The sequence below is a fragment of the Aquarana catesbeiana genome, linkage group LG02 (assembly GCF_042186555.1).
Source record: "Aquarana catesbeiana isolate 2022-GZ linkage group LG02, ASM4218655v1, whole genome shotgun sequence".
NCBI classification, from domain to species: Eukaryota; Metazoa; Chordata; class Amphibia; order Anura; family Ranidae; genus Aquarana; species Aquarana catesbeiana.
In genome coordinates, this window is record NC_133325.1 from 268,491,317 (window position 1) to 268,512,861 (window position 21,545).

The 21,545-nt window shown below is 40.4% G+C and overlaps 1 protein-coding gene across 21 annotated transcripts in view; it reads left to right on the forward strand.

Annotated features, from left to right (window-relative positions):
* The window catches only part of MBNL2 (muscleblind like splicing regulator 2), a 249,671-nt gene that overhangs the window by 194,240 nt on the left and 33,886 nt on the right, over positions 1–21,545 (forward strand). For 20 of the 21 annotated variants that reach the window (XR_012241581.1, XR_012241579.1, XR_012241580.1 and 17 more), the window contains 3 exons: positions 11,761–11,925; positions 15,937–16,137; positions 19,321–19,584. Coding sequence is in view for 18 of the 21 variants with exons in the window: in XM_073614390.1 (XP_073470491.1) it covers positions 11,761–11,925; positions 15,937–16,137; positions 19,321–19,584 (630 nt within the window). In the remaining 3 variants the exon portion in view is untranslated. The remainder of the gene's footprint in view (positions 1–11,760; positions 11,926–15,936; positions 16,138–19,320; positions 19,585–21,545) is intronic. The other variant, XM_073614404.1, reaches the window with a different exon arrangement.

The window sequence follows — 21,545 nt, forward strand, 5'->3', positions numbered from 1 at the left end:
GTTCTGTTGTGCAGAACTTATGTAGAGTGGAAATTTAGAAAAATCAGAGTGCGAGGTGACCGAGGTGGGCCAGAAGTTAACTGGCCAGATAACCGATAGCTCAGGTGCCTGTTTGTGGCGAGCACAAACCTGAAAACCAGAACCCCTGGGCGAGAATTAGAGGTCTGGAAGGGCCTTCGTAGGAATGTTGCGTTCTGTAGTGGGTGACGTGTGTTCAGCCTGCTAAAACTTGCACTGCCAGCAAGCCTACTGTTAAGCGACCTTGTCTGCGAGGTGAAGGGTCGCCCTTCGAAAATAGTGTCATGTAGAGACATATGTGGCAGAACTAACGCCTAGAGAGCACGTCCAATGATGTAAGTGAAGTAAAGGTATAGTGTAAGGGTGCTGCAGAATGATGTAATAGAGAAAACCCGTGAACTACGCACCTAACTGACGCTCTAGTAGCGAGGTCCCGATTAGAATCAAAACTCAGTTGACCGGGAACACCTGCACAAGTGCAACAAAATTTCTCATTTTTTTTTTTTTTTTTTTTTTTTTTTGTTTGTGTCCCCCTTGTATGCAACTGGCCCTGGTGAAAATGCAAACATAGCATTTTGTTTTTGTTTTTTTAAATGAAGTGGGCTGTATGAGCGCCACTGAGTGTGCTTGCAGCGATTGCAAGGAGTTATGCTGAGGTGTGTACTTGCAGCAATTGCAAGGAATATATGTTGAGATGCATGTTTGCTGTGATTGCAAATGAGTATAAGCTAGGATGTGTGTTTTTTGCAGCAATTGCAAGGAGTTGTACTGAGAAGCATGATCTGCAGCGATTGCAGAATGGGTGTTTTTTCTTTTTTTTGCAGCAATTGCAAGAAGTTTATGATGAGATGTGTATCTTGCAGTGCTTGCAAGAAGTTATGATGAGATGTATATCTTGCAGCGATTGTAAGGAGATATGATGAGATGTGTATCTTGCTTGATTGCAAGGCGTTATGATGAGATGTGTATCTTGCAGCAATTGCAAGGAGTTATGATGGGATGTGTATCTTGCAGCGATTGCAAGAAAAGGTCACCTTAATGGTAGGCGAAAAGAAAATGGATAGTAAAAATTGTATATGTAGGAACAAACTACGAAGTAGCATACGTAACGAATCATAGATTTGTGATAGGAACTGTACGAATTGCTGTGTGGGATATTCGTGATGCGAACCTTTGTGCCACTGTAGCGACTAGGTTCAGAATGGACTTGTGATGCGTGTAACTACCAATGTCATGTGAATCGGACAAAAAAATTACATAACTAAAGAATCGTAGGGTATGGTACGAACAGCTACGAAGGGTGAATGGTATGACTCGGTGTGGGATGTATCCGATGCGAACCGTTGTGCCTTTGCTACGACTGGGTTTGTAGGGACTACAGGGACTGTAGTAAATGTGAAATGCATCCGATGTGACTCGGAGAAGAAAACCAGTGAACGGGCCTGTAACTGGCCGGTGAACTAACTACTGTGTAGTGAGGACCTACGAACAATCTGTAAGCTCCGCAGCGAGCAAACGAGATGGGGAAGATAACTAGGACAAGAGCTAGACAGACACGATAAGACGGGGTAATGAATCCTACCTGTGACAGCGAGCAAGACTTGATCGGTAAACCACGAATAAGCAACCGCAACGTACTGTATTTCAGAACAACAGACTCCCGAACATGCAGTGAGCTGAGGAGTTGGCCTGGTGACGTAACGAATCACGCACTGGAACCGACTAAGAGCAAGGGCGAGTGGTCGGCTTAAATACTCTCCGGGCTCCTCCCATAGATTCGGGCTACCATACTGGCCTTCTAATATATAAAATTAGTTATTAAAGAACTACAGTGCCTTAAAGTATTCATACCCCTTGAAATTTTTCACATTTTGTCATGTTACAAACAAAAACGTAAATGTATTTTATTGGGATTTTATGTGATAGACCAATACAAAGTGGTACATAATTGTGAAGTGGGAGGAAAATGATAAATGGTTTTCAACATTTTTTACAAATATCTGAAAAGTGTGGCATGCATTTGTATTCATCCCCCTTTACCCTGATGCCCCTAACTAAAATCTAGTGGAACTAATTGCCTTCAGAAGTCACCAAATTAGTAAATGGAGTCCACTTGTGTGTAATTTAATCTCTGTATACATATAGCTGTTCTGTGAAGCCCTCAGGTTTGTTAGAGAATCTTAGTGAACAGACCACATCATGAAGGCCAAGGAATACACCAGACAGGCCAGGGATAAAGTTGTGGAGAAGTTTAAAGCGGGGTTAGGTTATAAAAAAAAAAACCCAAGCTTGCAACATCTCACATTGCATGTTCAATCCATCATCCGAAAATGGAAAGAGTATGGCACAACTGCAAACCTACCAAGACATAGCTGTCCACCTAAATTGACAGGCTGGGCAAGGAGAGCATTAATCAGAGAAGCAGCCAAGAGGCCCGTGATAACTCTGCAGGAGCTGCAGAGATCCACAGCTCAGGTGGGAGAATCTGTCCACAGGACAACTATTAGTTGTAGGTTGCAAGAGGAAAGCCATTGTTGAAAGAAAGCCATAAGTCCCATTTGCAGTTTACGAGAAGCCATGTCAGGGACCCAACAAACATGTGGAAGAAGGTTCTCTGACCAGAAGAGAACAAAATTTAACTTTTTGGCCTAAAAGCAAAATGCTATGTGTGGCGGAAAATGAACATTGCACATCACCCTGAGCACACCATCCCCACCGTGAAACATGGTGGTGGCAGCATCATGTTGTGGGATGCTTTTCTTCAGCAGGGGCCGGGAAGCTCGTCAGAGTTGATGGGAAGATGATGGAAGGAGCCAAATACAGGGCAATATTAGAAGATCTGTTAGACACTGCAAAAGACTTGAGACTGGGGTGGAGGAAAATTGCTGTTCACAGACGCTCTCCATCCAATCTGACAGAGCTTAAACTATTTTGCAAAGAAGAATGGGCAAACATTTCACTCTCTAGATGTGCAAAGCTGGTAGAGACATCCCCAAAAAGACTTGCGACTGTAATTGCAGCAAAAAGTGGTTCTACAAAGTATTGACACAAGGGGGCTGAATACAAATGCATGCCACACTTTTTACATATTTATTTATAAAACAATATGAAAATCCTTTATCATTTTCCTTTCACCTCACAATTATGTGCCACTTTGTGTTGGTCTATCACATAAAATCCCAATAAACTACATTTACGTATGTGGTTGGAACATGACAAAATGTGGAAAACTTCAAGGGGTATGATGAATACGTCTTCAAGGCACTGTACTTCTCAGGATCCAATCAGTCTTGCTTTCATTCAACTGATGTTTAAGGTCAGATTTTAATCTAACAGTTTTTTAAAACCATAATATAGTTATGCAAGATTATTTAAATAATTGAGGTCCACCTCATGCTTTATGTGTAAAAGGACCCCATACTCTACCAATGTCCTCTCCTTCATTTGTGTTCTTATAGTGTCAGGAGAATATCAAGATACAGCCATTAAGACCTGTTGCAGATGAGAATAGGTGGGGGTACTAATAAGTATATGCAGCCACCACTGTTTTTTGCTATTTTTGATCGGGTCAATGTGTTGTGGGCTTGGTTTATACACAAGAGCCTTTCGGTATGTTTTTTCCCCACAGGACAGAACAAGTATTTAATTTAAACCAACATATATAAACCTAATATTTTTTAACTGCAGCCTTCCAGTAGTAGAAGTTGTTCACTTGGCAAATGCAATGTTTATCTAGCTTGAATAAGGGAACACTGAGTTCATTTCATGTACTCAAGTACCAGAAAAATAAAAAAAAAGATTTTTGCTTGCACATAATTACATGATTTTAGTGAACACAGCTTTACCTTTCTCTAAGCTAAGTGAACACTCTTTAAAGTACAATTAAAGGCAAAACTTACTTTTTCATTAGGGAGAGGTAACCCCTTTATGTTTTTTACCTTTTAATTTAATACATAAAATGCACTAAAAGCTGTACAGCATGCATAATTGTGTGCACATAGTGGTAATTATGTGCATATAATTATGCATATGGCTATTTAAAGTCAGCATGGATCTATTTGCATTGTTAAATTCTAAACCAGTATGGAGCTGGCTTATAATTCGGCAATGTATCATCACCGAAATAACAGAAAACACCCACGTCTTGGGGTTCCAACCAGACACTTATTCAGGCATGTAGCCTGGGTGGCCAGGAAAGAAGATCTACAATTGTGGAATCCAACTCCCAAACCCCCTACCACCATAATGTGGCCTCATGTCTTTCAGCATTAGGATGGTATCTTGCCACACCTCCATAGCAGTGTACCTTTGTCTCAGTGTTGAGGGACAGAACCTCTTCCCCCAACTCCATGTGCCCCAAAGCAGGTGGGGTTAATAGTAAAATAGGGGAGGCAATTTTATGGTAGAATCTTCAATCCCCTATATGATGAGGATGCAGCCATATATCCACCCTCTCCCAGGGGAATGATAACAGGCTGTTACCCATTCTCACAAAGAGTTAAAAAGTAAAAAAAAAATACACAATTAAAAAGCCTTTTTATGAAATAATACACAAACTTATTGGCTTTTAAAACAAACCTGTTGCACTCCCACCTCTAAATTTCCCATTCTCAGGTGTGGTAATTTAAACTTCTCGCTGGGTTTCTTGGGTGACATGACATCATTAACCAAATTTGGTTAGGCCCCTTTCACACTGGGGCGGTAGGGGGCGTCGGCGGTAAAACAGCGCTATTTTTAGCGCTGTTTTACCCTCGGTATTCGGCCGCTAGCGGTGCGGTTTTAACCCCCCGCTGGCGGCCGAAAAAGGGTTAAATCCACTCGTATAGCGCGGCTATAGCCGCGGTATAGCCGCGCTGTCCCATTGATTTCAATGGGCAGGAGTGGTTTAGGAGCGGTGAATACACCGCTCCTTCACCGCTCCAAAGATGCGGCTGACAGGAGATTTTTTCTTCTCCTGCCAGCGCACCGCTGCAGTATGAAAGCCCTCGGGCTTTCACACTGAACAAACAGCGGAGGCTATTTTGGGGTGCTTTGCAGGCGGTATTTTTAGCGCAATAACGCCTGCAAACCGCCCCAGTGTGAAAGGGGCCTTAGGCCCCTTTTACACTGGGGCGGTAGGGGGCGTCGGCGGTAAAACAGCGCTGTTTTACCGCGGTATTCGGCCGCTAGCGGTGCGGTTTTAACCCCCCCGCTGGCGGCCGGAAAAGGGTTAAAACCCCTCGTACAGCGCGGCTATGGCCGCGGTATTACTGCGGTATAGCCGCGCTGTCCCATTGATTTCAATGGGCAGGAGCGGTTTAGGAGCGGTGAATTCACCGCTCCAAAGATGCGGCTCGCAGGAGATTTTTTCTTCTCCTGCCAGCGCACCGCTTCAGTGTGAAAGCCCTCGGGCTTTCACACTGAACAAACAGCGGAGGCTGTTTAGGGGCGGTTTGCAGGCTCTATTTTTAGCGCAATAACGTCTGCAAACCGCCCCAGTGTGAAAGGGGCCTTAGTGATGTCACTGGCATCTCCCAGACTCTTTTTAGTGCCAGGGGTGTAGGGTGGGCAGATCGCCCACATTCCTTGACTTCATTGATGCACATATTTGGAGTATTTGTAAATTTGAGCAGCACTAGTTAAACGTAGCAACGGAAATGGTTTATTCTAAACTGCAGTAATATTTCTCTGTGGTATTTTTGTTTCAGCAGGTTTTTCTTGACCCTCTTATTCTGCCATTATGTTCAGGTAAATTTCTTAAATGAATTTAGTATCCTTTAATAGCAGCCAGAGTCTGTAAACTTTGCTCATCTTCTCCTTACGGCCAGATGAGGCACAAAGCTGACTCAGAAGATATTTGCTCAGGAGGATAAAGTAGCCCAGACTGCCCATGAGCAGCTTAGCTATCTGATACATGCAGATCTGTTAATAAACTGAAATAAAGCCGAGGTGGCCATCTGTCAGGATGTTGTGTCCAGCACCTCCTTTTGGCATGTAGAAAAGGCCTTTCATGAACCTGTGATATGTTAAAATGTGAAAGGGAGCTGCCCTGAAAAAAGTCCCTAAGATTGCTTCAAGCTTATTTCATACATCTGTCTTCACATTACATTTTTTTTCTGCCAGTAAATGTTGATTACATGGGGCTCTGTAGTAATTTATTTTAAATATTTAAACATTCCTCAGATTTCAAATGACTGCCAATACCTCATAGGACTACTCCCCCCCCCCCCCCCAGGTGGCCAGTATTTTACAGTATTTAATATGCCAAGGATTTTAATAGGTTCTGTGTTCTATTGGCAAGTGGGAACTTTGCAAACATAATTCTCATGTTTATCAGTCTCCTTGTGGTATTGAGTACACATGTAAATTCTCTGTTCTGAACACTTCTGGATTTATTGTCCGTGGAGTTGCAGGTACCTGGGGAAAAGGAGATCCCCATCTACAGCAAATGGGAGACATCAGACTTTGATTTATTCAGCTGATGTCTCCATAATGTGGACCTGACTTCTTAGGCCTTTATGTACACAGGACTAAACTCCACTGCATCTAAACTACTATAAACTACTCAGTGTACATGTACAAATAAGATAACATAGAGGAGAGTTCAGGGCTACTGAAAAAAAACACTCAACTGCTCCTAAACATCCGTTTATCAGTACATGAGTGTATATACAGACACACGGTTTTCTTAAAGCCCCCTTGTGATAGTAATAAAATGAAATCCGACTGGGATTCCATTAAAGTTCATGTGCATGTAAAGGCAAGTGTCCCAATACTTTTGGTAATATAGTGTATATTTTGCATATCTTTAATTTTTTATTTTGCATTTTTAAACTTTGAACAATTTTAGATTATTCTGTTTTTGTTTGTCTCTAAGCAATATTCTTTTTAAATAAATATTATATCATTATAAAATATTTTTAAATATGTTTATAATTTTAATGAACATTTATGCAGCTAGCTAGATTTCCATAAAGGATATGGTATACGGGGATCCTTTGCAAGCCTTACAGTCTGTAATGCAAAATTGGTCTGAGTTTCTGATGTGCAAAGGCTAAACACATCTCCCAGCAAACAGTGAATTTTACTATAAAATGTGTACGCTTATAATATTGAAGTGGTACTAAACGTAAAAAGAACCATCTCAGCTTTATCAGATGCTTTGGAGGGCACAGGAGAGATATGGGATCTTTCCATAAGGACCTGTCACTGCCCATGTTGTTCATCCCTCGTGATAGCAATAAAATCCAATAAAAAAATAAAGGTAAAGTGCCAAAAAATAAATTTAAATAAAAAATGTGAGTGCTCATGTGCAAATGCGAACACACATAGGTCCTGCATGCATATGTAAACAGTGATCACACCACTTATGTAAGATATCATCACGAACGTCAGAGTGAGAGCAATAATTCTAGCCCCAGGCTTCCTGTGTAACTGTAAATTGGTAACCTGTAAAGATACAGTATATGGGTCTAACATGAAATCTGGTAAGAAAGATGAATCTATCTCTGTAGTTGGTTTGCTGCGGCTATTTTTAATGAGACAAATTATTTACAAATTTACTGTATATACCTTAATTTTTTTTAAAGAGCAACTGTCACCTTGCCCCATGAAGAGCAAAGGGACACAGCTTCTGCAAAGGCCCCGCCCCTTTTCCAGTGCTCCCTTACCAATCCTTCCTTTCCCACATCCGACTACAATATCCATTACTTCAGAGTACGCATGAGCATGTGATTTTCTCCCCTGTGACAATGCTGGGATTGGGGAGTGGGAGTGACGCTAGCTGTGGCCCCATTGGAAGATTCTCTATTACTGTTATGGTGTTAACCCAAAATTTAGGATTTTCTTTTACTTGCACTTTTGATGATGACTGTAAACAGGACAAATAGTGAGGGTGAATTTCCCTAACAGGGGTGCAGACATCAATAAAAACTGACAGGAATTCGAATCCCTCTCTACTCTATCCACAACTAAAAAAAGGTTTTGCCTTTACTTATACTTTTGGGGAAATAATCATTTTCTACTTCTGGGAATATTTGTCCTTTACTTTTGTGGAACATTTCTTTGGTTTGAGGTAGAGCTTGTTTGAGTTAATCGTCAAGAACCGTTATTGCGATTTTTTTCTTTTTTTCTTTTTCCCCGTTGCGACCTTGACAAAAGTTTCAGGATTCTGTCTATGCAAAGAATTCTCTCTGCTCTTCTGAAGCCACAGCCATCAAACGAAAGGAAGAGAAAAACTGGGCAGTCTGCAAAGAATCATAACATTCTTTAGCAGTGAAACTTAAGTTTAAGGCTCCTTTCACACGAACGGACCGTTCAGGTCCGCCTGTCAGTTTTGTCAGCGGACCTGAACGGGCGCTCTATGTAAGGCTGTGGAGCAATGGATGTCAGCGGTGACATGTCCGCTGACATCCGACCCAGTCCGATCCGCCAAAATCAGACGGATTGCCCTACGTTCATATCCGTCCCTGGCAGATCGGGTGAGATCTGACGAAAACGGACATGCTGTCAGTTTTCGTCCGATCTCTCCATAGCAAGCAGCGGCGCTCGACAAGCCCCTCCCCGCTCATTGGGCAGAGAGGAACCTGTCATCCGCCGGCTCAGCGGAGATCAACGGAGAGATCTCCCGCTGTGCCGGTGGACTCCGTGGCAGCGGGATCCGCCTTGTGTGAATGAGGGCTTAACATTGTAACAAAGGAATAGACTTTGTGTGTAAATGAGGAAAGTTTAACCACTTAAACACTAAACCTTTTTCTGACAATTGTTGGTTTCAAGTTAAAATCGTTTTTTTTTTTTTTGCTAGAAAATTACTTAGAACCCCCAAACATTTATATATATTTTTTTAGTAGAGACCCTAGAGAATAAAATGGTAGCTGTTGCAATATTTTATGTCACACTGTATTTGCACAGCAGTCTTTCAAGTGCAATTTTTTGGGGAAAAAATTACTTTAATGAATTTAAAAAAAAACCCAGTAAAGTTAGCCCAATGTAAAATTTGGATACCCAGTCATGTGCAGGAGAATAAAAAGAATTTTAATTGGGCAGCACAGTGGTGTAGTGGGTAGCACTTTCGCCTAGCAGTAAGAAGGGTCACTGGTTCGAATCCCAGCCCATGACACTACCTGCCTGGAGTTTGCATGTTCTCCCTGTACCTGCGTGGGTTTCCTCCGGGTATTCCGGTTTCCTCCCACACTCCAAAGACATGCTGGTAGGTTAATTGGATCCTGTCTAAATTGTCCCTAGTATGTATGAATGCGAGTTAGGGACCTTAGATTGTAAGCTCCTTGAGGGTAGGGACTGATGTGAATGTACAATGTATATGTAAAGCGCTGCGTAAATTGATGGCGCTATATAAGTAACTGAAATAAATAAATAAAATAAATAAATTTGATATGAGGTTGCTTCTAGCTGTCTTAAAGCTGAACTTGGAGCAATTTTTTTTTATCCCATGCAATGGGGCTGTGCTCACATTGTACAGGTTAACTGCTCTTTTTTTTTTTCTAGGGGAAAGGAGAGCAGAGATATACTTAATCCTCCAATCCTCCCATCACAAGACCGGTCTGTCAACCCCATGCTCCAGCGGTCTTGAATAGTGGACTGTTCCTGAAGTTATCACGCCCAGAGCAGGCTTCATAGACCAGGAACAGTCCACCGTTGGAGCGCAGGGGTGCGCCATTTTCCAGAGGATTGAAGGATCAGGTAATTATAAGCTTTCTGATTGCTCCTAGACAAAACCTTTTTGCCTGATGTTGAGGTTTAAACCTAGAAATGTTATTTCTATTTGAAATATCCTTTAATTCTTGCAGGTGTGTTTTGATGCTGGAATTTTTCATTTTATGTGTTTTAAAAGAAAGATCAACATACACGAATATGACTTTTTAAAATTAACCTGTATCCTATACTCTTACCACCACCTCGTCACTCGTCAAAACAAATATAAAAAAAACTTCAGTGATGAAAAAACGTGGCTTCAAATGTCTCCATATTCCGTAAAACACTCTGAAGAATACAGGTGATAAAGAACATATTAATCACCACCACCTCTGTGTGCAATGCCTTCTCACCTCAAAGGAAGACCCCTTTGGGTCTAATCAGGCTTTTTTGTATGATAATCCAGAAAATCAGCTGAACGAGGAGCAACAGACATCAGCTGTTTGATTCAGGATCCAGCAAACTTCTCCCCATAATTAGGCATCAAAATCTACAAGTATAAATTCTCAAAGCAAACTAAAAGATCATCATCGCACAAGATTGTATATAATTGATTTATTGAGAATATTCTATAAAGATGCACTTACATTTTGATATTTGTAAAATCAGCCTTGTAAGATCAATTAGAACAGGACAGATCTCCCCCTTGCTGTGAGTGTGTCACGGAATATAGAGACATTTAAATTCACGTTTTTTTCATCACTGAAGTTGTTTTGTTTGCACATGGGCTATTGCACATACATTTTTATATATATTTTTATCATTGCATATTTATTGCATCATCTATTGTATCATATTTTATATACCTGCCTGGAGTGTGAATAGCCTCCCTGTCCCTGCGTGGGTTTTCTCTGCATACTTCGGATTCCTCCCACACTCCAAAGACATGCTGGTAGGTTAATTGGCTTCTGTCTAAATTGGCCCTAGTATGTGCATGTACCGTATAAATGTGAGTTGGGGACCTTAGATTGTAAGCTACTTGAGGGCAGGGACTGATGTGAATGTATAATATATGTAAAGCTCTGCGTAGAGTAACAGCGCTAAGTACCTGTAGTAATAATAACCACACATTGATGAGGTTAGCCTTGACCCCTTCCCCAGTGAGTATGTTCCTTCTGAAGCAAAAGAACTCTGGCTCACAGTTTTGGCCTGGCCTTTGCTACTAGGATATGCACAGGATTACAATCAATACAAATTCAACAGAGGTGACTCTGTGCACTGACATTATGAAGGATATTGCAACTAAATGGGCAGGCACCCTTTATTCTTGGTCATGATTGATGAAGTGAGCCTAATATAATTAGTCATACCAGTGCTATTGCCATTTGTCCATTCTCTCCTACTGCAAGTGTTTCTAGACATTGCAGCTATATCGGCCGGCACTCCTATTTTAGAGACGTGGTCATGGTTGATAAATGTGAGGCTAACATAATTACTGTTTTCCATGTTCTCTTACCATAAGTGCTTCTGTGTCCTGCACAGTAAACTAGCACAGTCTGTCAGGGAGGCTTTGGGTGGATTTACTAAAGGCATATAGATTGTGCATTTTGCAAGTGCAGTTGCACTCATTTTTCCCAGAGCTTAGTGAATGTGGTGAGGCTTCTCTTTGTAAAGAATACCTAGGTGCAAGAAAAATTTTAAAAAGCTGCATTTTTGCTTGCACATGATTGGACAATGGAACTTAACAGAGCTTCACTGAGCTCTGGGGAAAATGAGTTCAACCGCACTTGCAGTGTACAGTCGATTTGCCTTTAGTAAATCCAGCTGTTTTGTTACTGACCATGCTAGTGCGTACTCAAACCAGCAGAAATAGAATGGTTAAGCTGGGTTCATCATCCACACCATTGTTGTCAGTCCGCTAGTGTTTGTTTTGGAGACCTACACACACACTAGTATGGTCAGTGACAGAGCCTTTGTGACTGACTGCTGGAGTCACTAGTTGAGGTGGGTGAGACTCATGTCATGTGTAATCTACATCGCCTAATGGTTTATTCAGTTTACATCTCATTTGAAAGACAAAGTGCTAGATTTAACCGAACAATATTTTTTCAGGGACGATGCTCAAGGGAGAACTGCAAATATCTTCATCCGCCAACGCATCTAAAAACACAGCTAGAAATAAATGGCAGGAACAATCTTATTCAGCAGAAAACAGCTGCTGCCATGCTTGCCCAGCAGATGCAGTTTATGTTCCCGGGTACACAGCTGCAGCCAATGGTGAGTACACTTTACATGTTAGGTATACACCCTTGTAAACATCTGCCCAGATTTACTTTGTGTTTGGTGTAGCTGTAATTCCTTTTTTCTGCTCTCATAAATTGCTGTTAAACAACATTCTCCCGGGAAGAGTGACGAGGGAAATCGAGAGGATGCATGACTGACATGTCTTTTAATCATTGCTTACACACAGGTGTGAACCGACATCACTGTGCACACGTGTGTTTGTGGTTCTTTGTGCTTGATTACTCTCGTGGCTAGTAGCTGCCGTAAACAAAGATCAGTTTGTTGTTGGCACTCTACAAGCCAGTGAGACCGGCTCAATATCCCCAGATTTGCAGATTAATATCCCCAGATACACATTTTCTGGCAAATAACATGGGTTCATTCTTGTTAATATTTCTAAGAGTGAAACAATTTTACTGTTCTATTATAACATAGCTTCTTTTTTTTTTCTTTGGTTCAGCTATACCTTTCTATTACAATGTGTATAACCATTTCACATTATGTATCCTATTTGGAAGTCTTGAAAACTTGTGGCAGTGGTAGTATATCTTGGACTTTTTGGGTCGTCATTTAGTCACAGCCGCATGTTTTAGATGCTGAGAGACATTGAAGAGGAGCAATAAAAGAATAAACAATATCAAGGAGATTTAGACTAGAGAATGTTTGAACCCATCTTCTCTTCCTAACCATAGAATCAAAACTGGGAGGATGATGTAATCAGAATGTGTCTGCTTATGGCCAGAAGTCATTCTAGATTCAGCTCTGCAGCCTCAATAGTTTTGTCTTGATCATATAATTTATTATTATTATTGTGAATGCTATGCTTTTTTTTTTACCACAGTACATTACAGCATAGATCAAGTAGCCAGTGCACCCAAAGACCTGCTGTCCATGGGAAATCTATCGTGAAAAATGCTGTCAATTAAAGCAGAACTTTAGGTTTCGGTTAATAAATAGTCTGTTTGGACCAAGCCCGCCTCTCCACCTCAGCCAATCAGAGGAAGCTTTGTATTCATTCATAGAACACAGAGCTCCCTGTGAATGGATAAGCAGCACTCAGTTCAACATGATTTTGTTCCTGGAACAGGAAAGGATATTCCTCTCTTGCTGCAGGAACACAGCGCTGTATACTGTTTGTAGCTGAGGCTACTTACAGTTTAAATAGCACATGCAGCCGCTGTATCTCTGAGTAAAGTAAATAGTTTCTTTGGATCAGTTTGTTTTAAATAAGCTATTTAAAGTTCGCTAAAACCTGGAGATCAGCTTTAAATTTTTTTTTTACATTTTATGCAGTTTGCACATAATCTGACACGTGAAATTAGGCCTTTCCCACCATTGCTATATTACTGTATCTCTGTAATAAAAATTTCTCCTCTCTGGTCAAAAAATGTACTCCCTTCAAAAAATATTTTTGCAGAAAACTGGGCAAAGATTGAGTGTTGTTTTTTTTGTTGTTGTAAACAATGGAGTGTAGTTTTATCTAAAATTACATTTAGGTATGTGTGAATGCATGTCAGTCTGTGACCATTTGTCAGTCTGTGGCCATCCGCATTTGTCAGTGTATCCTGTCTTCATCTGTGTCCACCAGTGTTTAATACTCTGTACAGATGAGAATTTTTATGTATTATAAAGCACACACTCCTTGCCCTTTTTTTTTTTAACCACTTCAATACCAGGCACATACACCCTCTTCCTGCCCAAGCCAGCGCTTTCAGTGCTGTCGCATTTTGAATGACAATTGCGCGATCATGCTACACTGTACCCAAACAATTTTTTTATCATTTTGTTCCCACAAATAACTTTCTTTTGGTGGTATTTGATCACTGCTGGGGTTTTTATTTTTTGCGCAACAAATAAAAGACATTTTGAAAAAAAAAGTTTTATTTGTTATAAAATTTTGTAAATAAGTATGTTTTCTCCTTCCCTGACAGGCACTGATGAGGCTGCACTGATGGGCACTGATAAGGCGGCACTGATAGGCAGCACTAATGGGCATTGATAGGCAGCACTGATGGGCATTGATAGGCGGCACTGATGGGCATCACTGATAGAGAGACCTCTGGCAGGCATCGGAAGTGGTTAAACAAATATGTTCGACTTACCTGCTCTGTGCAGTGATTTTGCTCAGAGCAGCCCCAATCCTCCTCTTCTCTGGTTCCCCACTGGCACTCATGGCCCCTCCCTCCTTCCAAGTGCCCTCACAGCAAGCAGCTTGCTGTGGGGGCACCGAGCAGGCTTGCTCCTGAGCCGCTGCTGTGTGTCCCCGTTCACACACAGCCGTGGCTCAGCTCCGCTCTCATCGGCTCATTGGCTGTGATTGATAGAATGCATGAAGGTGAAAAAACTTGAACCTTTACAAACACTTGAAGACGTCACCCCAGAATTTGTCGATAAAAAGCACAAAGCTGCAGGCCTTGGTGTTGAATCCTATTATAGTAATAATTTAATGCTCAGATTACATTATTGTATATATGCTATGTGCTATACAGTATAGAAGATAACATCTAGTGTGTGTTGAAGTCATTGTATCTTTTGAGGCTACGTTCATACTATGCTGGTGCGACAGAACAAGCTTGCGTTTCCACGCATTTTCTGTTTGCCAGCACAACATGTGTAAGACAAAACTGCATGTTTCAGTGAGCTGCCCTACACAAGAGAAATGTGCAAAAGCAGTCCCCGACCCTACTGCAAAATCTCGCCGCACAGACACTTCTAAATATGCGCGTATTAGCAGATGCGTGAGGATTCCATTAAGAATTAACAGCACTGCGATTTTGCACACATTCCTGACATACACAGATGTGAACATAGCCTAATATAATAGCAGGATCTAAAAATGTCCATAACTGTGACCTAATTGACAGGATTGCTATACTGTATATGGCATTTTCTTTAAGGCTCCATGCACACTATGCCAGCTTTTAGCAGCAGTTAGGAGCTCTCAGTGTTTTATTTCTGCCTGAAAATTGCTCCCAAAAACCACCTAGGCGGTTGGAAATGGAAGTTATCCATTCTTGGACACTGACAGGTCCCACATCCACCATTGACGATGCGCAGCACTACTCGCACATGTGCAGTGGGCACCCGGCTGTGAAGCTGCAAGCTGTCACAGCTGGGTGCTCATAGTAAAGATGCTGGCACCTGGGAAAGAAGACAGCAGGTTAGACCGACTGGGGTGAGCACACCGCCGGACTGTGGGACAGGTGAGTGGCTATTTTTTTTTTTTTTTTTAATGTCAGCTGCTACGGTTTCTGTTGCTGCCGACTTTTTTTCACAGGTGACTGGAACTCCGCTTTAAGCTACTGTTCATGGAGGTTAAAATGTATTTTTACACCACAGTGGTGCTTTCACAAAAAAGGGTATAAAAAAAAAGTGTTGCTCAAATAATGTCATCTAGCTTGTTTCATAACTGTAACTATTAAATTCATAACATTTCCTTGCTTCATTCTTTATAAAAGAGGCTCTCCTGTAAGTCACTTATTTACTTACATTTCTATGTCTATTCTGCTATATTTTCTTTCTTGCTTTCCTTTGCTGATCTGGACTACTGTATCTTGTCCTGTCATGAACTGTATACATAGCCATATTCATGTAAATATAATTTATTATTGCATGTACTGCTTACAGCTACATTAAAAAATTTAAAAAAATTGTTTCAGGCTCCCTGGACAAAATTCTCATATTCTGAATTCTCTCCCCCCTTCTTTTGCTCTTGATTTCGATCGGTGAATATTTGTATAAAGAATTAGAACACACCTGAACCTGCTTACTGCAAAGACTTCAGATCTGATGTACCCATTACCTAATTTTAGGCCAAGCTCCTTCCAGTTTTTTAGTTTCATATGCTGTAGCTTATACATTTACAGAGTTCACAAATCTTTTTTTTTTACAGTCCCTTGAAGTGTTAAATTAATGATGTAACTGTGTGATTTAATTCCAGACTGCTAAATGTTTCACATTCACTGAATTTTTTGCACTTGCACTTACTAATGTATTTTCTTTCAGCCCACATTTCCTGTAGGTCCAGCATTAGGAACAAATACAGCTTTTAGCTTTGCTCCATATCTTACTCAAATGACACCTGGCGTTGGATTGGTTCCAACTGAAATGCTGCCCTCCACACCTGTTATTGTTCCGGGAAGTCCACCTGTATCAGTCGCTGGTTCTACTGCTACTCAGAAACTTCTCAGGACCGATAAATTGGAGGTACAGTTTACAATGTATCCTTAACGCATTGTTCGGCAAGAGCCGAAAAAGCCATAACGAAATTATTTTATACAGCAAAGCTCTGACCATGTCAGAAATGTTGATATATACATATATATATATATATCTATATATAGATATATATATATAGATATATATATATATATATCTATATATAGATATATATATATCTATATAAACAGCTCAACTGTGTGTTAACACACTGGGTTTAAGATTACCTAATGTAAAGAATAAATATAGTTGTCTGCAGACAGATTTATGTGCCCTAGTGTCTTATTGACATTGCTGTGCCTGCTCTGAATGCTATTAAGTAGTAGGGGGAAAAAAAGTTGTGCACAACATATTGCATGCTTTTTGAAAGGCATCACCTGATCAGTGTGAAGGGAGATATCTTCCTATACCTTGCAGTGCCAGTACCACCTGCACCTCTTTTTGTACAACTCACTTGGTTGTTGGCTTCATTCCTTTGCACATTGTGGTTAAAAAAAAAAAGGGGGGGGGGTTGTCAAGAAGCAGATGGTGCAGAGATTTGCCTTTCTCCAAATTGGAAAATCTTTGTAACTACCAGAGATTTTAATGTTCAGTCATTTGTTATTATACCCTGGGGTAGTGCTAAATTACCTAATCCTCACCTCATTGCTGTATTCAAGGCCAGAATTTTTTTTTTTTTTTTTCTTACCCGAGGTTTATTTATTAGGACTAAAGAACATTTAATTTGCTAAATTGGTGTTCTCTTAGCTTAGTAAAGACGGTAAAGTAGCGTTCACGTTGAATGCTCAGGTATACTGTATGTGCAAGTGATATTAAAAACTCTAGTTTTGCTTGCATATAATTGCGGAGTACAGTAAATTCAGTTTTAGCTTATGAAAATTGAACTTTTACTTTGCATAGTGATAGTTCACCATCATTTACTTAGCTTTTTAAATAAAATAAGTATGTATTCCCTTGGAATACCCAGTCGTGTGCAAAGATAATAAAAGGGGGAAAAAATAGGATTTTGGTTTCCACCCAGTTTGGATGATTGACATGAAAAAGAACCGTCCTTTTCACTAAACTAAGTGAATATGAATTTTGCATAATGAGCATCTTCTGCTCTATTAAATCAGCTTCTTTGTCTCAGTGTTTTATAATGAAAATAATCGGCAAACGTTTTTTGGGGAAGGCAAAAATATACCTTTTTGTTTCCACTGTATTTCATATAAATAGAGTGAAAATATACTTCATATTTCCCTTTACTAGATTCACATTTACAAGCAGAATATCTGTGATCTTGAATGGTTTCCACGAGATTTGTTTCCCTTTTCACCATGCCAGTCAGAGTAAACTACAGCTGAGCAAAAGCAGGGTAAAGTCTGCTGGGAACGGTAGGCTTCTGTCAGCCATAAATAGGCACAGAGACACAAGTTCCATGCTCTTGTGCATTCATTTACAGTTCGTTAGTAAACAATAGCAGACATTCATGAAGCAAGCAGAAGTCAAGTTGGCCTCAACAATAAAGTGACTGTATACTTTTTTTAATCTTAACAATAAAGGGACTGTACACATTTGTTGTGTTGCGGGGTCATTTTTAACCTTTGACTGTTCTTCTTTTTAAGTTGCATACAATTGTATTGTAAAGAATATTGTATTCCGATTGTGTCCTTCTCTAATGTTTATTTTAATGTCTCATTGGTTTCATATGGATTTGTAAAATTGTTTGAATGGCCCTTTAAAACAGCAGCACCCTTTTTACATCTTGTATTAGCCATCCATTGGGTTTTGTTGTCCACAAGTATGAGCCTCGATACTATGGCAAGAATCAACTGTGTCGTTGTGGTTGTATTACAGGCCTAAAACCCTGTGCTTCTGAGATTTACACAGTATATGCTTCAAGTATGGCATATGTAGCAAGTAAGTGTTGGTTTCATCCCTGCTCAAAAAAAAAAATCAGTTTAAAAGATATCCATACACAAGCATCTTTGAAAATATGAACTCTCACCTCATGCTTTTCTTTCCCTTTTCTTTGAGAGCTGTCTTCACAGGTCCAGTCTAGTGCAAGCTTTGCTCTGTTTATATTCAGCTTGTCTTAATCTGCACTGTAACTGCAGACAAGGCATCTGTACAAAAACATTCATATGCTCCTCTTTCAATACCTGTTCAGTGTCTTCCTGCTAGGAGAGTTCTATGCTTTAGCTCAGTCATTGGGGATTCCAGACTGCTAAAAGCTGTCAGCTCATTCATGAATTTAGCTAAAGTGTATAGAATATATATCTACAGAGCAAGACTAAGAATATATAAGTGATCATGGACCCATCTAGATGTATATCTAGATGTCTACAATAACCTTTAATAAGGTGAAAGGTGTAACGTATCTAAATGTATACAGGGACTGCTTATTTCCTGAAGTTTGTGATATCCACTGATTACAATAGTGAATTGCAACAAAGAAATCGTCATTTATTGTCCCCTGGCAGTGAAAAGTTTCAAATTAGCAGGTATTTGAAGCAAATGTCTACCTTGCTCTTAGTTTGTGTCTGTTACAGTGAAGACACAGGATAGTGAATGCAGACAGAATAATGTTTACACTGCCCTGGGCGGGAAATGGGATATATATATATATATATATATATATATATATATATATATATATATATATATATATATATATATTTTGTAACATGTTTTAATAGAAGAATTGTCCTTTAAATGTGAGATTCTCTAAGCTAATAGATTTCACCCCTACTTCCAACCATACTTTGTAGGACCTTCTGTGAGATTTCTTTTTGCCTCTAGTGCCATTTGCAGGGGAAACCTAGCATGACATTTATGACACAAACTTGCTACATATGGAGCATATGGCTTACTGCAGGTTCAGGGTGGTGTAAGCATTTTAAATTAAACGTTGGAGAGATTTTCCAAAGTGGCTTTATTATCAAGCTAAACGGTCAAAATCAATATTTACAAAAATGTGCAAGAAAGGGAAAATTGTAATTGCAATTAAAAAAAAAAAAAATAGGCTGTAATCTGTAACAAAACCTCAATGTATTCTTTAAAGCCCTTGTAAAAGGAGGATTAAATGAGACATTAGCTGTATGTAATAGTACAATATCTATCTATCTATATATATATATAACCTGTTTCTAGGCAGACTTTCAGTGATGTGTCCTTGTGTGTCTTGCGTAGGTATGCAGGGAGTTTCAGAGAGGAAACTGTGCACGGGGAGAGACTGATTGCCGCTTTGCTCACCCAGCAGACAGCACGATGATTGATACAAATGATAACACTGTAACCGTTTGTATGGATTACATTAAGGGTCGCTGCATGAGGGAGAAATGCAAATATTTTCACCCTCCTGCACATTTGCAGGCCAAAATCAAAGCTGCACAACATCAAGCCAACCAGGCTGCAGTAGCAGCACAAGCAGCTGCTGCAGCTGCAACAGTGATGGTAAGTGCCAGTACCTGCCCACATTCAGTAGCACTGTCAAAGTACACACACTTTCCATATTGCTTTTCTGTGACTCTAAAGTCTCTTATTGCATATAGTATAATTATTGTGAGGTTAGGAAAATATTGTTTTATCCAATTTCTTGCTATGCATACAGGTTGCTCAACAGAACAGTAAAGGTGACTAAGGCTGCAGCTCTGACAATGCACAAGATTTTTAATACTGTTAAAAATGACAGCGATTATTGCAAGTGGCTATAGCAGCAGCTTGCGATAATCACACATAAAATCTGGCAGGCTGGTTGTACCCAAGTTGATTAATCAACTTGGTACATTCAACCTGCCCATACACGGTTCGAATCTCGGCTGTTTCTGCTGAACCGGCCGAGATTAGAACCATCCATGGCCGGCCTTATGTATACAAACACTTTAAATTTAAATAGTTTGCATTAAATTATATTCTTGTAGCTGAAGGCTTCTTTAAAGCGGATTTCCACCCAAAAGTGGAAGCTCTGCTTATCTGCTTCCTCCCCCCCCCTCCGGTGCCACATTTGGCAACTTTCAGTGGGGGAACGGGTACCTGTTTTTGACAGCTACCTGTCCCCACTTCTGGGAGACTGCACCGTTGTGACGTCCCTCAGAGTTTGGCCTCCTTCCTCCGCCACCGGGCCAGTTAGAAAGCGCAGCGCGCTTTGCGCATGCGCAGTAGGGAACCGGTTGTGAAGCCTAAAGTCTTCACTTCCAGTTTCCCTCTTCATGAATGGCGGCGGCAGCACCCAAGAGCTGTTCCGAAAATCAGCTGGGGTGCCAACATTGCGGGATCCCTGGACAGGTAAGAGTCCTAATATTAAAAGTTAGCAGCTACAGTATTGTAGTAACCTATTGTAGTAATAGTCAATGCAAAGTTTAGCTAAAGCATTCCTTATAGAGAACTGGTACACCTCTGCATCTCCTTGTCTCTATGCGCATACAGTTTCTATGTCAATATGGCCATGTTTTTTAAAATCCAAGTTACTGTCTAAATTCATTCAAGAGGATGCAAATCACCAATATAATAAATAGGGGACATGGTTCTGCCTGTAACATTAGGAATAATTTACTTAAGGCAAATAGGCTGTTCGCTTTGCTTTGGAAATTTCACTGAGCGTGGAAATTTGCTCCAGAACTCAATAAATGTGGTGAAACTTCACTTTGCAAAAAAATAGAAAGAAAAATAAACAATGTGCAAGGAAAAAAAAATCATTTTTGTACATGATTGGATGGACGGACAACAGCAGAGCTTCATCTCTTGGGGGGAAATTGGGTGATGGAGCCTGTGTTGCTGTGCGTTGACAACTATTTCAATAAATTGGCTGCCTTAATACAATGTGCCTTACAATGTGTATTGATGCATATTAATATTGTGTCTTAATGTACCTCAACGGTGTAAATGTGGCCTTAAAGGAGAAGTTCAGCTTTTATAAAAAATTAATAAATGCACATCTCTTTTGCAGGTAAAAAAAAGTGTGCATTTATTTTATCTACTGGAGCCTGTAAAGCATTGCACCCACAATCGACAGATCGCTCGTGCCATGCAGGAACCCTGCAGACTGTCAGTACACTGTCTGTCCATACCTCTGATATAGGCAGGCAGTTATTAAATGGCAGAAAGCATCGAACTACGAGATCAATCACCAGCGTCCTCACAGTTCATTGAGAACTACAAGCTGTTGGCCACGAAGACCGACGGTAGTTGTAATTCATTCATTTGTTCACAGAACTCTGTGAATGAATGACGTGGCCGTAGCCCTACATGGTCGTGCTGTCCTTTAAATTGTGACAGCTGGTGCGGAGAGAAGATCCCCTGCCCTCCATCACAGAGGAGGGGGGGAGATCGGCAGAAAAGGATGCAGGAACTGGAACATTTCACATGTTCCACCCTAAATATGGGTGGAACATATAACATGTTTCAAAGGGGAACTT